The following is an 18,399-nucleotide window of genomic DNA, read 5'->3' on the forward strand; positions in this document are numbered from 1 at the left end:
AAGTCAGGGAAGTGAAATTCACACACAAAAACGAGCAATGGACCAAGGTCAAATCCTCTCAAAGTTACTATCAGAAAAAAGGGACTAAGGAGCAGAAGAGCATCTCTATCGACAACGAAAGTACTCTAGAAAGATATGTCCCCAAAAGGTCAACATTGTATTGTTCTATTTCAAAGCAAGCTAAGAGACTTTAAAAAATAATAATAATAAAACAAGACATCTCAGGGAATGAGATAAGAAAAAATTAGAAATAAAAGGAAAATAATTGATAAATGAAGATTAAATTAGAAAAAACACAGGGATGAATAAACGTCACAAATAATGACTGAAGAGGGAAAAGGAGGTGAAAAAAAAATTTTTTTAAATCAAAAAGAAAGAAGATTAAAAGGACTCAAGAGGAAATGACACACACTGAAGATAGATAGGAAATGTGTCACATGGACCCCTAGTTCTGGTGAACTGTGATTCAGTTTCTGCAGGACACAGTTACCACCACACCCTGGGGTCCCTGTGACCTGCCTCCCTGAAGAGTGTTAGGTTGAGGGCCAGACGTGGCTTGTTGGGGGGGGGAGGGGACAGCAGCCCACAGCCACACCCAGTACCTGGAGAGACTGTCCAGAGCCTGGATGAAGTTATCGGTCCCTGAGCCGTCCTTCTCGGGACTCTCCATCAGCGACATGGTGGCAAAGACCACATCGCTGGCCAGGAACTTATGCTTAAACCCAAAGTGAATGCTGAAAGTCTGCACACGCATGTCCTTCATCCTGCAGTGGGAGGAAGCAACACGACTGTCATCCCTACTCTCAAGTTGTGGGTGAGCTCTCACTGCCAGGCCAGGCGATGTACTACTGACCCTCCCTGACCCCTGCTAATGCTCATGGCAAGACTATGCTGGTCCCAGAATGCAGGGGGTCAGAAGACCTGACATCCCAGCACTGTAACCCAGGGCACTGAGTGCCTTGTCCAAAGCTGTTCCACTGGTTGGGGGGTAAGCAGGGATATGTGTGTGGCCCCCTCCCACGTCCCAGGATGCTAGGAGCAGGCACAGAACGCTCTAGGCAGAGCTTGCCTGAACTTGGCCCCAGTAGGCCCTTCCCAGGGCCATTTCCTGTGTTCAGTGAAGGACAGACCAGGTCAAACTAGAGGTCTGCACCTCAGCCCCAGGATTTAAGGACCTGGACTTCTCTAGCCCTGGACCTACTTTTAACCCAAAGAGAACTCAAAACTTTGGGAAACGCTAGACAGGTCACACTCATTTGTGCATTCTTGTTTTTGCATTATTTTAGCAGTGTGGCTAAAGCTGAAGCCTGAACGAAGCTTAATCCAGAAAAACATGTTTACCCAAATTTATTTGCAGACTCTTCGATCATCTCCCGCAAATTCTCCTTCAAGGAGATGTCCATGGACTGGAACTTCTGCTTCACCTGTTTCAAGGGGAGGCTGGAAAGATGACAAGCACTGGTTACACAGGCGACCTGGCTTCAGATGGGAGATCACTAAACACCAGCAGCACAAAAAGCACCCTGAGGGGACCCAGCACATGCAAACAAGGGATGATATTCGGATGATATCCTGGGGTCTCCAGGTGAGGCGCTTCTGGTATAAACAGGTAGCCGCTGGATATCGGTCACAAGGAAGGGGAGGGACCTTTCCCTTGGGGGCCGAGGGGGTCACTCACCCCACGTCGGCGAGGAACTCCTGGAGCCGCTTCTGCCCGTGCACAGACCAAAGCTTGAACCGGGCCGCGGTGTAGCACGTGTTACACAGGCTGTCATGGAGGGACCAGTGTTGGTAGAGCGCCAGGCGGAGGCTGCGGCCAGTCAAGGAGGCTGTGGCTGGGTGGCACCCCACAGCTCACAGTGCGTGGCCCCACCCGTCCCAGGACAGCCTGCCTGCACAGCCACTTATCACATGGGTAACCTGGCGTTCTTTGACTTTCTTAGCTTAATTTGACCCATAGAGAGAGCTTGTAAGGGGGTGCGCATACACCATTATCCCCCTTGGACTGACAGGGAAACTGAGGCGGAGGGGTTCTGAGAGTCTATGTACTGTGGTAACACAGAAGAGTCCTCGTGGCCTCCAGGCTGTCATCCCATCTGCTCCCTGCATGCTACAACTAGCTCGACCCTCCCCCACACCCGTCCCTCTGCCTGGACCCCCTGAGCAAAGCCCATCCTCACCCCAAACATGCTGTTTACTGCTGGTGGGGCTGCGAGGGAGGCTGTGTGTGAGGATAGTCCTGTCCCCCGCATGCCTCTCGTCTCCTACTCCAAGGGTCTCGGCAGGAGGCCCGGCTGGCTCTGCCAGCATCTGATGCCCTGTGCTACCCCTCCTGATGGCTGGGCCCTGATCCCCAGACGTCGCTATGTCAGGTCCTGGTGGGTCCCCCTTCCTGCGAGCTCGGTTGCCTCACATCTGGCACCTCTTCCTAGACGTGTCATGGCCACCTCCTACTTGGACTGTCTAAACCCATGTTTATTGGTCCCCATCCATCGCAGCAGGCACAGGGCAGCATCATCCCTGCCATCACTTCTCACCACTGAAGCCGCCAAGCCCCAGCCATGCCCTGAGCCTGGGCTCCCACAGTCTGTCTCCCCAACAACCAGCAGCCCAGGGACCTTTTAAGCACAAAGAACTGAACTACCCAACCCCCTCAACCTCCCACTGCCCTAGGCTCTCTGACCCTCAGACCTCACCCATTTTTCCAGCCACTTCTTCAAGCTTACCTCAGGGCCTTTGCACAGCCAAAGCCTTGACCCAGGCTGTCCTCCCTCCCATGGAGTATGGCTAAGTCTCAGTCTGAGACGTGGCCTCCCAGAGGTCTTTCCTGAGCACTGCCACCCAACAAGCCCCTGGTTATTCTATCAATCCCCTACCTTCTTCTCAGGAAACATTTATGCTCTGTGATCATCTGCTGGCTTACTTCTTCCTGATTGGCTTGGCAAGAGTCTGTACTCATTGCTAAACCACCTGCCCTGCATATGCACCTGCCCACACACACCGGGCCCAAAATGAGCCCTAAATAAATAGATGATGCTCCCAAGCCGCCCAGCACTGGCATTTAGGAGCCAAAGCCCCACAGAAAAGCCAGGACAGAGGCTGCTCCCCAGTCCCTGGTACTCTGCCCAGCCTGGAGGGCACACCAGTGCCCCTCTCTCGTGGCAGCCCTAGCAGCATAATCCACACCACCCACAGGGGGACGTAGGCTGGGCCCACAGACCCGTGACACAGCAAACGGGTGCACTGCTGAGCAAAACTGAGGCCTGAGCTGCAAGGATACTCATACTCGAAGGAGATCCGCGTACAGTCCACAGAGAGGGCGTTCTCCTCGTCCTCATTCCGGTGGTTGTGCCGGGACACGTGGCGCTGCAGGACGCCAACGTCGGTCACGTACTTCATCCTGGAAAGAAAGCCCCGCCAGCCGCCTAGGTGGGCGCCTTCCTCTCTCACAGCCGGCCACGCGGCTTCCCTCCTTCCCTTGGGGGGTGGGGCCCCCCCTCCCAGGCTCAGGGGCTGGCCCACCACACGGGCTGTTCCTGCCAGGACTGACGGAGCTCCACCACCACTGTGGAGAAGCCAAGTGTGGCCCTAGCACCAGGGCCTGGCGGCCAGGGGTGTGAGGCGACAGAGCTGGGAGGGGTGGGCTCTGGCTGTGTCCCTGTCCCCTTTGCAGTCTCCTCTGGGCGGCAGCTGTCCTTACTTTTTTGAGGCCTCCTAAGGGCGGGCACTGTGGAGGCCATGGCCCCGTCTACCAGCCACGGTCAAGTGGACAGATCACATAGTGTCAGTAATCCCAGCAGAAGGTGTGGATCCTGCACAGGAAGTGCTCCGGAGCACAGCAGGGGAGGGCAGAACCCCAGTCCAGGTCCACCTGCAGGTGGCCACTGAGCAGAACAGTGAGAGTGGAGCCTCACCTGAGGGGCTGCCACAGGTCAAGGATGGTGCCCGTCACTGCACATACCCCATGCCATCCTTAACACAGAAGGGGGAGCAAGGCCCAGCAACGTGTCCAGGCCTGTGAGACTCAGAACCCTCCTGGTCCCTGGGCTATACCGCAGGACTCAGGTGGGCAGAGTGGGATGGGAGAGGCAGGAAATGGGGGCACAGGGGCCTCTGCAAACTGCACAAGGAGTCCAGTATGCACAGAAGCTGTGCCAGGTGACAGGCTAGGGTGCCCTTGGACAGGGTTAGGGTATGGATCCCTGTTGATTCCCTTGGAGTTCCCACCTGATGGCCACCAGAATGGGGATGAGAGGGGGTGCTGGTACCCCATGCCTCCCCAGTGTCTACATTCTGGGGTAGCCCTTCAGCTCTCCATCAGGGTTGACAGGGAGCACCAAAGCCTGCCCACCGAGAGGCAAAAGAGGATTCGGCTCCATGTCAGTCCTCCTGGCTGTCCTTGCCAGCCTTCCCCTGCCTTTGAGATCACATCCACCCTCCCTGGCAGGATTCCTGGGGCCCTCACCTCCTCCTCCCAGCCCTGTGCAAGGGCATATGGAGAGCCAGGAGACCGAGCTCCCTCCTCTCACCTCTGGCTCCATCTGCTGGGCTCCCCGAGGGTGGACAAAGCATCCACACCAGGCCACACACCACTCCACCACAGGTCCTAGTCCTAAGCCCTTCCTCAGTGACGAGGACCTAGGCCCAAGGCCAGCTCTCTCCTCAACAGGGCTCTGCCACCCATCTTCCCACTGCAAACTGGGGCTGCAGCCAGGCCATGCACATGGCCATAGCACAGGCCAATCTCGGACAGCCCGAGGGAGCACATCCTTACTGGGTGATCTTGTCTTGTACCCACTGGTCTGTTAGTCCAACGATGGCCCACCTGGAAGAGAAGAGAGCAACAAAGCTCATAGGAGCATCCAGCCCAGGCCCACCGTCGGACAGGCAGTCTCTCCTCTGCAGGGTAAAAAGGTCACAGGGCCAACTCTGGGCTCCCAGCACAGTGTCACTGCCGTGGGAGCTTGCGGGACCCAGGAGGGAGATCTCCCAGGGCAAGGACGGCAGGTCTGACGCTGTCGCTGTGTCCTGGCTGACCCCACCACTCTCCACCCTCATCCTGCTGGAGTGGGACTACAGCAGACCCCATATTCAGGCACTGGTGGGTCCTGGCGTGTCATTCTACCTCCGAGCCCCTCGTGCCACCTGCCCCCTCTGCAATGTGCCCTGCAGCACAGCAGACCTCATCACGCCCATGTCTCCCTGTCTTGAAATGATGGCACACAGAGTAACAGCATTTAGGCCTCTTAAGAGCCTTCCAAGGTCCTGTCTCTTAGCTCATCTAAGAGATGTGCATGAGATGATAATGGAGACCCAGGTTGGCTTGACCTGGGTCACGGCCAGCCCATGGCAGGAGGGACCAGGACCTCAGGTGTGTACCCTGGGTCAGTCCCCAGGCCGCGTCCTTCAAGACCCTCCTCTGGGGCCAGAGCCGAGAATAGCCAGAGATGCTGGGTGCAAGTGAGGCAGGGGAGGCCCTGGAAGGTTCGCCTGGGGGCAGGGTGTCTAAGCACCATATCTCTCAGTGCAGTGAGCCCCTCCTCAGAGGGTCCTCTTAAAAAAATGCCACCCTGCTATGTCTTCCCCGACCCACCCTTCCTCCTTCCAACCTTTCCACGCATACATTTTGTACCAGGTTATTTTGCATTTGTCCTTGTGCTGTTTCTGGAGTTTTCTGGAGACATTTCACAGGGGCATATTCTGACATCAATGCTAAACTGGGGGTGCTTGTTGTGAGTGGGCTGTCGTGAGTGGGCACCTGAGCATACAGCAGGTGCTCACCAAAGGCTCCCCAATGCCGACGTGGCAGTCACATGCTGTGGCTACAGGACACAGTACAGGGCTCCCACCTGACCTTACTGCAAGATCTCTTGATGCACAAGCTGGCCCCTGTGCCAGGGCATGGGATTGTCAGTCCACACCATGGAGGAGGACCTGAGGCAAAAAGAGCTGAGCCAGGTGTCCAAGGATGACAAGTGGGCCCACAGCTGGGCACCAGCTCAGGGTGAGTACAGAGCACCCCTGGGCTTAGGTGTGGCCAGTGCCTCGGTCCTGCCCCAGGCCCGGGCTGTCCTAAAACCCTGATTCAGCAAAGACCATTACAATTCCCACCGTGGGCTCAGGGCCGGGAGATTTCTCCTTATCTCCTGGAGGAGAAAACCAGGACTGGAGCAGAGGGCTGAGGGGGTGGAGCAGGCCAGATCTCGACTTTCTTTGCTCAGACCCTGGTTTTAGTTTCTAAACCAACCTAAGTTGTGTTGAGCACTTGTGCTTACGGCCCATGTAGCAAACTCAGAGGTGGGCTAATGGGTATTCCTGTACCAGATTTCACCATACGTCAGGGGTGCAAAGATGCCTAGCAAAGGCTGTCTTGTTCAAATCTCATGCTCCTTCTGTTACCCAAATTTACCAGGCAGCAAAGCTGAGTGGTAGGGTGGGAAGGGCAGAGCTGTAGTCAGGCCCCACCCTTGACCCTCTGCACCCAACAGTGCTCCCTCCCATTTCCCCCAGGAGTTCGTATGCAGCCAAGAGTCTCATAGAAAGAAAACCAGAGGTATGCAAATTCCTGGAAATGGGCTGTATCCGATATTCCTGGTGGGAACCGCACAGTGATGTCTTCCTCCAGAGCCTGTTCTCACTGTGGGAGGACAGAGCTACTTGGAGAAGGAAGCTCTACACAGCACTGGTCTTGATGGGGCCTACATACCACAGCATATCATTCAAGTCCTTGGACATCATCCACGCCAAGTCGAACATCACCATGGCTGACTGCAAGAAAGAAAGAAGCCTGAGGTCCGAGGCAGCTGTGCTCACGGAAGGGGGGGGGGGGGCTGGGCTGCACAGCTGGGCCAGACCTGAGCTGTCTAGGATCCCAGCCAAGCCCCTTCAGACTGAAGGTCTTCCCAGCTAGGAAGGAAGCATGGGTGGATAGGGAAGGCCAAACTGAGGGAAGAAGACAGAGTAACTCAAGTGACTTGCACGGTCTCCTCTGCTAACTAGTCATTCCTGTGTGCACACTTCATCAGGCAAGGGAGAACATCTGGGTACAGCACTGTGCTAGAGCCTCTATACATCTCACCGGGTGCCTCGGTGATACGTGGGGAGGCACTGAAGCCAGGAGGTTGGGGCCTATGTCCACATGCTCTTCCCAGCTGGCTGGTGGCCTTACACACACACACTCCCAGGAAGGCTGGGTGAGGCAGGGCCTTGGTTCCCATTACCTGGACATTAAAGAGGGAGGATGCCTCAGGACCTCTGTGAGGAAGATCTTTCTAATAGGCCTGTCTGCAGACAGAAGCATCTAGCTCCCTGTGAGCAGAGTCTGGGTTTTGGTAGGAGACAACAAGGGGGATCGGTGCCTGACCAGAAGACTCTAAAGTCCCACTAGCTGTGTGACACTGGGCTGCCCACCAGAGAGGATTTCCAAGGGAATGGTCCACAAATCTGGTGGGAGCCAGGCATCTGCCTCCCCACCCGCCTCACCCACTGCTTAGAATTTTCCATGTCCTGGGGCAGAGCAGAGAGGGCAAAAGACGATCCTTCAAAGGATGATGGGACCTTGACAGTAAAAGGGATACTGGAAATATGGTGTTCAGAGTTCAAGGTCCCAGGGCCAAATGCTAGTACTAAACACATGATGTTTTACTGGAAACTTATTTTCTAGGGCTCCTTAAAGTCCTGAGCTCTGCTCAACACTACCAGAGTCAACACCTGTTTCCCATGTGAAATTCTGTTCCGTAACACACAGTGATGGGCCTCTGTAATTCTAGAGCTTTATCTTCTTGCACAGAGACTGAAACAGACTTGTTCTGTATTTTTGATGATGAACAAAAATAATAGCTGCTGTCCTATGGACACCTATTGGGTGTACAGGACCAGCCTAAGAACTGCCTTGGAAATGAGGGTAGTTCTCTTCCTTTTACGGAGGAGAAGCTTAAGTCTCAGAGAGGCTGCCCCATCTGCCCTAGGACACACAGTGGAAGTTGTGGGGCGCAGATTCAAACCAGGCTTTCATGGTTCTAAAACCTATGCTCATTCCTCCTCATGTTTTAGGACACTGACCCCTAGAACCAGAACTCTATGGTGAAGTACACCTATCCGTACGTACCGACGTCCCGTGATATTCATACTGTTCATAGTCAAAGAGGATGTCTCTTCTGTAACGACATAAAAGGCAGGTCCTCAACAGGAAGCAGTGTAAGGAAGACCAACATTTGGAAAATGCTAAAACTTGACAGTACTCAGAGAGAGACAGATTAAGTCATCCACTTAAGGACTCTTTCACAGAGTGTACGTGTACAGGGCAGGGAAGGGAGTAATGTTGACATAAAAGGCTTGTGGCAATAAAAGACATAAAACGGCATAGAACAGTCCCAGAATCCCACTTCTAAGAAATTATCCTAAGACAACAGTTCAAAGGGACAAGAAAGAAAGCACTGTGTGTACAAGGTTGTTCACTGCAGCTCTACTGGAAGTAAACTCTAGTTCAAAAAAGAAGAGAACTGGCCAAGTAAGCACAGTGCAGATTATTTGGAACTATCAAAAATGGTTATATATTAAGTGAAAAAATGCAAAATTAGGTGCCTATTATGATCATATAAAATATGCACAAGTATGGATACCCCAGGAAGACTGATCCAAAGTCAGAATCTCTTCCAATCGGTGAATGTGGATTATATTCATTTTTCTTTCCTTATACTTCCCAAAATGGTATTTCATTGTCCTTCCATGAGGGGGTGGCTGAGCACAACACCCTCAGCTGGAACAGCTGAGACCTTCAAGGACTGGATCCAGCAAGGAATTCTCAGCTCAACAGCACTGTTGCATGGTCACCTCAAGCTACACTAACCTTTCCAGTTGTTTTTTTTTTTTTAAAGATTGTATTTATTCGGGGTGCCTGGGTGGCTCAGTTGTTAAGCGTCTGCCTTCGGCTCAGGTCATGATCCCAGGGTCCTGGGATGGAGCCCTGCATTAGGCTCTGCTCAGCAGGAAGCCTGCTTCTCCCTCTCCCACTCCCCCTGCTTGTGTTCCCTCTCTCGCTGTGTCTCTCTCTGTCAAATAAATAAATGAATTCTTAAAAAAAAAAAATAAAGATTTTATTTATTCAAGAGAGAGAGACAGAGATAGTGAGAGAGAGCACAGGCAGGGGGAAGAGGGAGAAGCAGGCTCCCCGCCGAGCAGGGAGCCCGATGCGGGGCTCGATCCCAGGACCCAGAGATCATGACCCGAGCCGAAGGCAGACACCCAACAACTGAGCCACCCAGGAGCCCATTTTTTTTTTTTTAAGCATTTCACTTTTTTTTTTTTTTTAAGATTTCATTTATTCATTTGAGAAAGAGTGAGTAGGAGGGAGAGGGAGAGAGAATCTGAAGCAGACTCCTACCGAGCACAGAACCAGATGCAGGGCTTGATCCATGACCATGAGATCATGACCTGAGCCGAAACCAAGAGTTGGATGCTCAACCAACTGAGCCACCCATGTGCCCCTAGAGTACTTTACTTTTTAAATTTGCAATATGGAGAGGAATTATGAATAATTCGGTTTCCTTTTCACATACTTTTTTTCTATGAAAACCTTTACACAATTAGCATCTATCTCATTTATAAAGAACTTACAAATAAAAGTGCATCTGGAAAACCACAAAAATAAAAGACAAGGGGCTCTCACCCCTAACAGCATGTATTTGGGTGACCTCTGGGCCCAGTCCTGCCACTCATGAGACCACAGGGTGATACAGAGGGGACCCAGAGCTCTTCTCCAATGCAGGGGCCACATGCTCACTCCTGGAGCCACCGACCCTGAAGTTTCTAAACTAAATGAATTCTCCTCAAATGGAAAAAAAAAAATGTATCCGGGCCCCATGGAAAACAGAGGTATCCCACAGGGATTGCGGGCTCCGTGGCACAGGGTATTGCTTGAAGTGCATACTCACCTCCGGGCCTCCCACTCTCTTCGCTGCCTCCTCTTCATGGTTTGTGCCACTATCTCCTGAGGTGGGGACAAAGAGAACAAAGGGTTTAACAAAGAAGCCAGGAATTTATCCCTGTAGCCCGAGAAGGTTCTGATGAGGCAGAAACCACTGGGCACGGAACCCACCAGGGAAAACATGGGTCATTCATTCCCATGTCCTGAGCTCAGGCTGGTCCTGGAGGAGGGCGGAACTGAGGTGGGGAATGGCCAGGACCCCTCTGGCACTAAGGACACCAGATTGTGGACGGGAGCAGATGCTTCCCCAGTGCCTGCTCTGGCTACACCATCCATGCGCTCCACCTGTCCAGTCCAGCCTTCCATTGCCCCCACCACTGTGTGATCCAGGATAAGCGCATCGTCACTTCGTACTGGCTTCCCCACCAGATTAATAAACACTAATATTTCCTATGTCCCTCCACGTGCCAGCCACTATTCTAATTTTATAGGCACAATCCCTTTAGTTCTCACAGGAAAGGCATGAGGTAGTATGGCGGGTTTACAGATCTATGGTCCCAAGACTTCTGCTTCCAGAAAGATGGAAATTTTCCATCTAATTCTCCCTATATATCCACTAAATATATCTGAAAACCCTGTCGATATATATAAAAAAAACAAAATAAGACTCTGGAAGGTAGAGAGAAAAGCCAACCAGCTGGGGATCCTAGGACCTGAGGACTGACATGCAGATGAGTTCCCTGGGTTTTCGTTTTGGCTTATATATCCCAGACTTAAAGCTGAAGAAGCCGGCAACCTGGAAACACCAACAGGCACAGAGGAAAAAATCCCCAACAAAAGCCAAGGACCCAGAGAAGCAGCCTTGAAAGACAGAAAACTTTTAGATAATAATTGGTCTACTCTAGCCACCACCACCAAAAACAGTGTGGCCCCACCCCTACACACCCAGCAAAGACCAAGTGGGAGGCCAGACTCCCACCCTGGTGAACACCTCCCAGCTGTAATGTAAAACCTCCACCTTTCACTTGCAACACCTCCCAACATGCTCAATGGGGTGGTATCAGAGGCGGCCAAGCAGGGAGCCTGGACCTTCCTTGCCCAGTGGTAACAGAGAGCCACTCCTTTCACTGGCTAATGGAGGTCAAGTAGGGAACCTTGAACTTCTACCTCCACCTGGCTATAAAGGGACCATGCTGCCCGCCCCCTCCTTTGCCAGAGTGATGTCAGAGAAAGCAGATAAAACAGAAGGCTTATATAAGACCCAGAATCTCAAAACATAATATAAACATGTCCAGGTTTCATGTGAAAAGCACTCATCATACCACAGGAACCAGGAAGATCTCAACTGAACACAAAAAAAAGGAAACCCATAAATGCCAACACCAAGATAACAAAGATGTTAGAATTATCTGACAAAGATTTTAAAGCAGCCACCACAAAAATGCCTCAATGGGCAATTAGAAACAGCTGAAACACATGAAAAAAAAAGGAAGCTTTCGCAAATAAGTAGAAAAATAGAGAAGAAACAAAGAGAAATTTACAACTGTAAAGTACAATAACTGACATAGAAACTCAGTGGTTGGGCTCAAGAGCAGAATGGAGGAACAGAGGAAAGAACCAGCAAAGACAATGATAGAAATTATCCAAGTCTGATCAAGAGAGGGAAAACAGACTGGAAAAACAAACAGAACCTCAGTAACATGTGAGCCTACAATAAAAAACCTACCCTGCATGTCACTGGTGTACTGGAAGGAGAGGAGAAAGAGGATTGGCTGAAAACACACTTGAAGAAATAATGGCTGAAATGAAGAAATACGGCTCAAAATTTGGCAAGGGAGAGAAACCTACAGATTCAAAAAGCTGACTGAATCCCAATAGGTTAAACCCAAAGAAATCCACACCAAAACACATCGTAATTAAACTTCTGACCATTAGAGCCCCCAATTTTTTTAAATCTCAAAAAGAGCAAAAGAAAAATGATGTCTTACCTGTAGGATAAAACAATCTGAATGGCAGCAGATTTCTCACTAGAAACCACAGAGGCCAGAAGAAGGAGTGTAACATTTTCAAGTGCGGACAAAAAAGAACTGTTAACTCTGAATCCCACACAGAGGGAAAATATCTTTCAGGAAAGAAGAGAAAAATCAAGAAATTCTCAGAAAAAGGAAAACTATGTGAATTTACTGCCAGCAGATTTCCTCTAAAAAAAGAAAAAAAAAGGTTAAATTAAAGGCATTTCTAAAAACAGAAAGAAAATGACAAAAGAAAAAACCCTGGAATATCAGGATGGAAGAAAGAACATACTGAGTAGAAACTGGGTAAATATAATAGGCTTCCCTTATCCTCTTGAGTTTTATAATCATGTTCTGTTGTTGAAGCAAAATTTATCCCACTGTATAGTGTGAATCTAAATGTACAGAGTCTATTTTTAAGAAACTTACATTATAAATAGAGGAGAGTAAGGGAAGTAAAGGAAGCTAAGATTTCTATATTTATAGTCTGTTTTCTCTAAATCTCTTTGAGTATGCACCCGTATCAATAAAAATATTTCTGAGAATATATCTTGGATACAAGTGTATTTACAAATCATACAGATTTAATTACATTTGAAGTATTCTCCAAAGTGTTAACTTTTGGGCACCTGGGTGGCTTCAGCTAAGGTCATGATCTCAGGGTCCTGGGATCGAGTCCCACATCGGGCTCTCTGCTCAGCGGGGAGTCTGCTTCTCACTCTCACTCTCCCTTTTTGCTCTCCCTCCCTCTCTCTCTCTCAAATAAATAAAATCTTAAAAAAAAAAAGTGTTAACTTTTATTAAAATCAGGTATGTAGGCCTAAACTTGGACGACAGCAAATGCAAAGTTAGGGGAGCAAGTAAAAGTTTTCCATGAACAAGTGATAAATACTAGAAAACTGGACTGGCCTCCATTGTCATTCAAAACAAAACAGAAAAAAAAAGAGATGGGGTCCTGGTCTAGGTTAAAAGACAATTAAGAGAATAGCTAAATGCAAATGTGCCAACCCTGTACACAAAAACAGCTACAAAATCTATTTTGGGGACAATTAAAGAAATTGAAATATGGGTTGACTAGATGACATTACCAATTTCTTATGTATGATAATGGTACTGTGTTTATAGAGGAGAATGTTCTTAGGAGATGGATATGGAAGAATTTGTCAGGGAGCATCATGGTGTCTGCAACTTATTCTCAAATGAACTAGCAAAAAAAAAAAAAAGCATATATAGAAAGAAGGCAAACTGGCAAAAGCGTGGAAAATGTGAAAAATTGCTGAATCCCGATGAAATGTATATGGGTATTCACTGTACTATCTTTTTAAGTGTTGTATACGTTAGAAAAATATCAGAATAAAAACTCTGGAAAACATATGGAGGTTCCTCAAAAAGTTAAAAATAGAGCTACCCTACGACCCAACAATTGCACTACTAGGTATTTATCCAAAGGATTCAAATATAGTGATTCGAAGGGGCATCTACATCCCAATGTTTATAGCAGCTATGTCCACAATAGCCAAAATATGCAAAGAGCCCAGATGTCCATCGACAGATAAATGCATAAAGGAGATGTAACATATATATATATGTAAATATATATATACACACACAATGGAATTATTACTCAACCATCAAAAAGAATGAAATTTTGCCATTTTGCAATGATGTGGATGGAACTAGAGGGTATTATGCTAAGCAAAATAAGTCAGTCAAAGACAAATGCCATACAATTTCACTCATATGTGGAATTTAAGAAATAAAACAGATGAACATAGGGGAAGGGAAGGAAAAATAAAATAAGATGAAAATAGAGAGGGAGGCAAACCATAAGAGATGCTGATCTCTAGGAAACAAACTGAGGGTTGCTGGAGGGGAGGTGGGTGGGGAATGGGGTAACTGGGTGATGGGCATTAAGGAGGGCGCTTGAAGTAATGAGCACTGGGGGTTATATGCAAATGATGAATCACTAAATTCTACCCCTGAAACTAATAATACAGTATATGTTAACTAAATTGAATTTAAATAATTAAAAAAAAAAAACACTAAAATTATAAAACTTCTACAAGAAAAAAAAAGCCGGTGGGAAATTATGTATATTTTATGAGTATTACAGAAAGCATTCACAAACTCAGATTCCAAATAGATGCACTAAAAATGTTAATGGAAGCTCTGACATGTTCTGACATCTCATCATGAACAATCGACATTCTCTTTACTGCCAAACCCGCTGGTCAGTTCTCGCTTGCCTGTTCCCCCCACAGAGCCCTTGCATCTGTGGACACTCTGCACTGGATGCAGAGAAGATCCTAAGGATCTTCCTGGCTCTTCCCTTCCTCAATCAGGTCAAGTGTCCACGGCCACATTCATAAAAGCAGCCCATTCCCTCTCTAGCCCCTTACCTTGCTTTAGTTTTCCTCATTCGACACAGCTCTCCACCTGAAACCATCCTTGAACTGTGCTCATTTACACATTCCATATGTCTGACCCACTGGAAAGGAAGCTTTGTGAAGGCAGGACTTTGTTCTCCCCTGGGGACCCTAGAGCCTAATCGATACCCGGTACGTATTAGGTGCTGAAATATACTTATCAGTCAGGACGGAGAATTCCAAGACCCTAATCTGCAGAACATGAATGTTCCCAGAGAAAATCCCACCAGATACTGATATTTGGGGCCCGATGGAAAGCAGCTCATTAATAGATAAAAGAATGCTATTAAAAAAAGGAGCATCAGATAACAAAAAAAGAGCTCTTAGAAATCAAAGATTAGAAGATGAAGACCAGAAGTTGGCTAGAGAGTGGAGCAGATAAAGAGTTGGACAAGAGGAAAGAGAATCTAAGAATGTGCCTGAGGTTCTTGATCAGACCACCCAAAACTCTAGAGAAGGGACTGGTCAAAGGCAGGGAAGACAATGAGAAAACATTCCTACCCTTGTAGGACATGCCCCCTAGATGGACAGAATGTCCTGAATGTCCCCAAAATGGCTCAAAAGAACTCTGCTAAAGCACCTTATTGGAAAACGTCAGGCCAAGGATGAAGGGAAGACCCCAAAACATTTCAGAGGCAAATTTCAGCACGCACACCAAGGATTGGGAGCCAAAGGGCATCAGCTTCTTCCACAACACTGAACACTAGAATAAACATGGCCCTCCTGTTAAAGGAACAACCACCTGCCACCTTTAATTTTCCATGTAGCAGAAGCCACTGCATTGGGTAGGCCACTTCCTGTTGGCCAGGCCCCAGATTGGGCAAGAACCTCAGATCCAAAACTCACAAGGCTGAAACCACTCTTACCTTTGCACACAAGATGCTTCCCCTGGAGTGACCATGGGGGACTGAGCCTGGCTGAGAGCCACAGACCCATGTTGTTCCTCCATGGTGACTGCAGAGAGCGAGTCTTGAGAAAGGGGGGAAGGGAGCCGATGCTATTTATTGTTTCTCTGTATTGCTCTTTTATTTTAAGACTTTATTTTTATTTATTTTAGAGAGAAAGAGGGAGAGAGCAGGGGGAAGAGCAGAGTGGGAAGGAGAGGGAGAGAGAATCTTGAGCAGACTCTGCGCTGAGTGTGGAGCCTGACGCAGAGGGGGTCCTGAGATCATAACCTGAGCCAAAACGAAGAGTAGGACGCTTAACCGACTGAGCCACTCAGCCACCCCTCTGTATCACTTTTTAAAAATGTATGCTCTCTAAGCGAAGAGCGGAGCCATCCTAAGTTTCATCTCCTATGACAAAATTCTACAGTACAGAGAAGGATGTCAAAGCTCAGAGAAGTTCAGTAACCTGCCTGAGGCCACACAGCCAGGGGATGGCAGAGCCCAGGGTCAACAGCCCATGCCTGCTGAATCCCAGCTAACCCTGGGCCCCACAGGCTCCAGTCTGAGCTCTGACCTCTGGGAACAACAAGTCCCTCAAGACTGTGGGGAAGCCCAAACCCACCTCTTCCAACCGTGTGCGCTTCTCAGAAGGCTCTGACCCATTGTCACTTTCACTTCCTGAATGCTCTTCATCCTCTTCTTCATCTCTGAAGATATCATCATAGGCAGGAACTTCAAGGTCATCATCTTGTTTAATGAGTAGTTTGATCTACGATTAAAACAAAAAGCAATCAAGACTCTCCTCTCTCATTGACAGAAAATTTTCCACCACATGTTTTTCTCTTGCAGAATCTTATTTCTCAATGAGCTGACTCGTTCAGTTTTCTGTACAAAGGGTCTCCTGTTTGAGAGAAGAATTTCAGACTTCTCAAGCATTTTCTTGTTTTCCTTTCCACTCACTGAGGCACTGGAGTTGTACCGCATGATATGCAAAAATTCCAAAAATTTAAAAAGTATCCATAGTCACTTAAGTCTGAGCAAAAAAGCTCCCTCTTATGCCACATACCACACAAACAAAATGAATATCCCGCAACTTGGACTCTGACAGAAGACATGAAGATGTGTGACACCTAAGTGAATAATACTGCTGTCTCTAAAAGCAGTTCCAAGCTGATTTCGCTTAGAGAGAGAACTTTAGGGCCAACAGTTTGATAACATGGTGGGAGGGTTGGCAGGGGGGTCAACTCAGAGAATGGTTAGGTGGCTGCCCTGTGCCAGGCTCCATGCTTGCTACTGGAGTTCAAGGAGGAAGCACAGCATGGCCATTTTAGGCTAACAGTGGCCCCTTACACTATCGTCTTCTGGTCCTCACACCACCCTTCGGATGGGCAGGGAGAGTGCTAGCCCCACTCATAGGGCTAATGCCTCTAGATCCTTTTATTCAATGATGCCAACTGGGCCTGAGCTCTGAGGGCAGGCTCAGTGCAGGGTTCTGGTCCCTACACTTCCCAGGTTAAGTGAATTCCAAAATGTATTCTGAGCGCCTCCAAGACTTAGGCACCATGTTTCTCACCAGGGATAAGCAAGACTAGGTTCTTGCCCTCAGGCTGTTCCAACTCCCGTAGCGGAGGTGGATACATGCCTTGCTTAGAACATCAGGTGCGATGTTGTCCATGGCATAAGAGGTACAGAAAGATGGACAGGAGAACTCAGGGAAGACATGGGCCCCAAAGGCTGAGTTACCTGGGCATCATTGTATACATTCACGACATTGACTGGCCTGTGGGTGTCACACACAAAAAATATGGCATCTTCATCAGGCTGAAGGATATCCAATAGGTCTACGTTAGCTCCGCAGTTTATGAGGATAAAATAACGGAACTGGAAAAAAGAGAGAGACATTGTGAAGTAAGTGCCTTGAGGAGGTCCTTCACTTCAACATACTAGGCCCCTGAGTCCTTCTACTGAGACACATCGAGCCCCTGACACCAGACAAGGCCCCGGCAGTGAGAGGCTCCAAAAATGGCAAGCGCTGGCCTGTGTTAGTGCTTATACTCCACAGGCTCTTTCCTTTCCATGATGACACCATGAGACAGGCCCATGGCTGGCCCTGTGGCTGTCTATGCTTTGCAGAGACAGCACGTGGAGGTTCAGCATGACTCAGTCTCATGCAAAGGGCCAAGAAGCTGACGAGCAGCAGACCAAGACTTCAAATGCATAATAGAGCCTCTTCAGATCTCAGTCCCCTACAGGACTGTGCTGTCTCTCTGTACTAACAGCATTATACAGGTTTAAATTTGTAGCAAGTCTTGGGCAGCCCATACTTAACGGGAACATAATATTAAATTAAGTCTTATTACGTCCTATCGCTATAGAGAATCCCTTCCTTATAAATACCAAGTTGGCACCGGTACGTCCTTCCGTGATGACAGGAGCTCCAGGCAAGGATTTATCTCCTATACAGTCCTAAATGTGGCCCCAGACCCCCCAAAACCCTCTTCCCTACTCCAGCCCTACCCTGTGGGATCTAAAATGTCCCATCTCTCAATATAGCCCCATGCAGAGGTACTAGAAGTCCTGGCCTCTACTGTTTAAATTGCAAAGGGAGAAGATATATTCCTGGATTAACATTTGGAAACTGGGATACTTTTTCTTGGAGAGAGAATGTATAATAGTGGTGTAGTCTAACATAATTGTAACTAGGCCATATCAAAAACTAACTGCTAAGCTCTAAGCACCTTACAATGAAGTGTCCGCAACACAAATTCAAAGTTAGAGGGTGTTCACATTCACTATCTTTATTTTGGTTGTCAATTTTGTCTCTACAACTTGAGGGTAAGTCACCCTGTACAGCTCATTTTTTCCTTCCATGCTGTCTAATATAGCTGATACTTAAACATACATGCAACGTATTGTGCACATAGAAAGAATACTAAGTATTAAGAAATTGCAACTGAATAAAATAAGACTAATTATTCTAAAATACTTCTTTCATACCTGTTCTTTATGCTCAAGAAATGCAGTTTCAAGTTCTTGCCACCCAGAAACTGGAACCAGGGTATATTGCACGTGATCGCACTGGAACAGGGCCTGAGAGAGATTAATTTCAAACCTATCAAATTTAGGACATTTACAATTTACTTTGAAAT

General features: G+C 48.3%; 1 protein-coding gene across 1 annotated transcript in view; it reads right to left on the reverse strand.

Annotated features, from left to right (window-relative positions):
- The window catches only part of CDC45 (cell division cycle 45), a 34,023-nt gene that overhangs the window by 14,272 nt on the left and 1,352 nt on the right, over positions 1–18,399 (reverse strand). The window contains exons 3-13 of the mRNA XM_036104242.2: positions 18,248–18,340; positions 16,994–17,131; positions 15,873–16,019; positions 9,933–9,988; positions 8,108–8,156; positions 6,707–6,768; positions 4,775–4,825; positions 3,281–3,400; positions 1,679–1,810; positions 1,342–1,440; positions 603–764 (exon numbers count right to left, since the gene is read on the reverse strand). Of these exons, the coding sequence (XP_035960135.1) occupies positions 603–764; positions 1,342–1,440; positions 1,679–1,810; positions 3,281–3,400; positions 4,775–4,825; positions 6,707–6,768; positions 8,108–8,156; positions 9,933–9,988; positions 15,873–16,019; positions 16,994–17,131; positions 18,248–18,340 (1,109 nt within the window). The remainder of the gene's footprint in view (positions 1–602; positions 765–1,341; positions 1,441–1,678; positions 1,811–3,280; positions 3,401–4,774; positions 4,826–6,706; positions 6,769–8,107; positions 8,157–9,932; positions 9,989–15,872; positions 16,020–16,993; positions 17,132–18,247; positions 18,341–18,399) is intronic.

The sequence above is a fragment of the Halichoerus grypus genome, chromosome 13 (genome assembly GCF_964656455.1).
Source record: "Halichoerus grypus chromosome 13, mHalGry1.hap1.1, whole genome shotgun sequence".
NCBI classification, from domain to species: Eukaryota; Metazoa; Chordata; class Mammalia; order Carnivora; family Phocidae; genus Halichoerus; species Halichoerus grypus.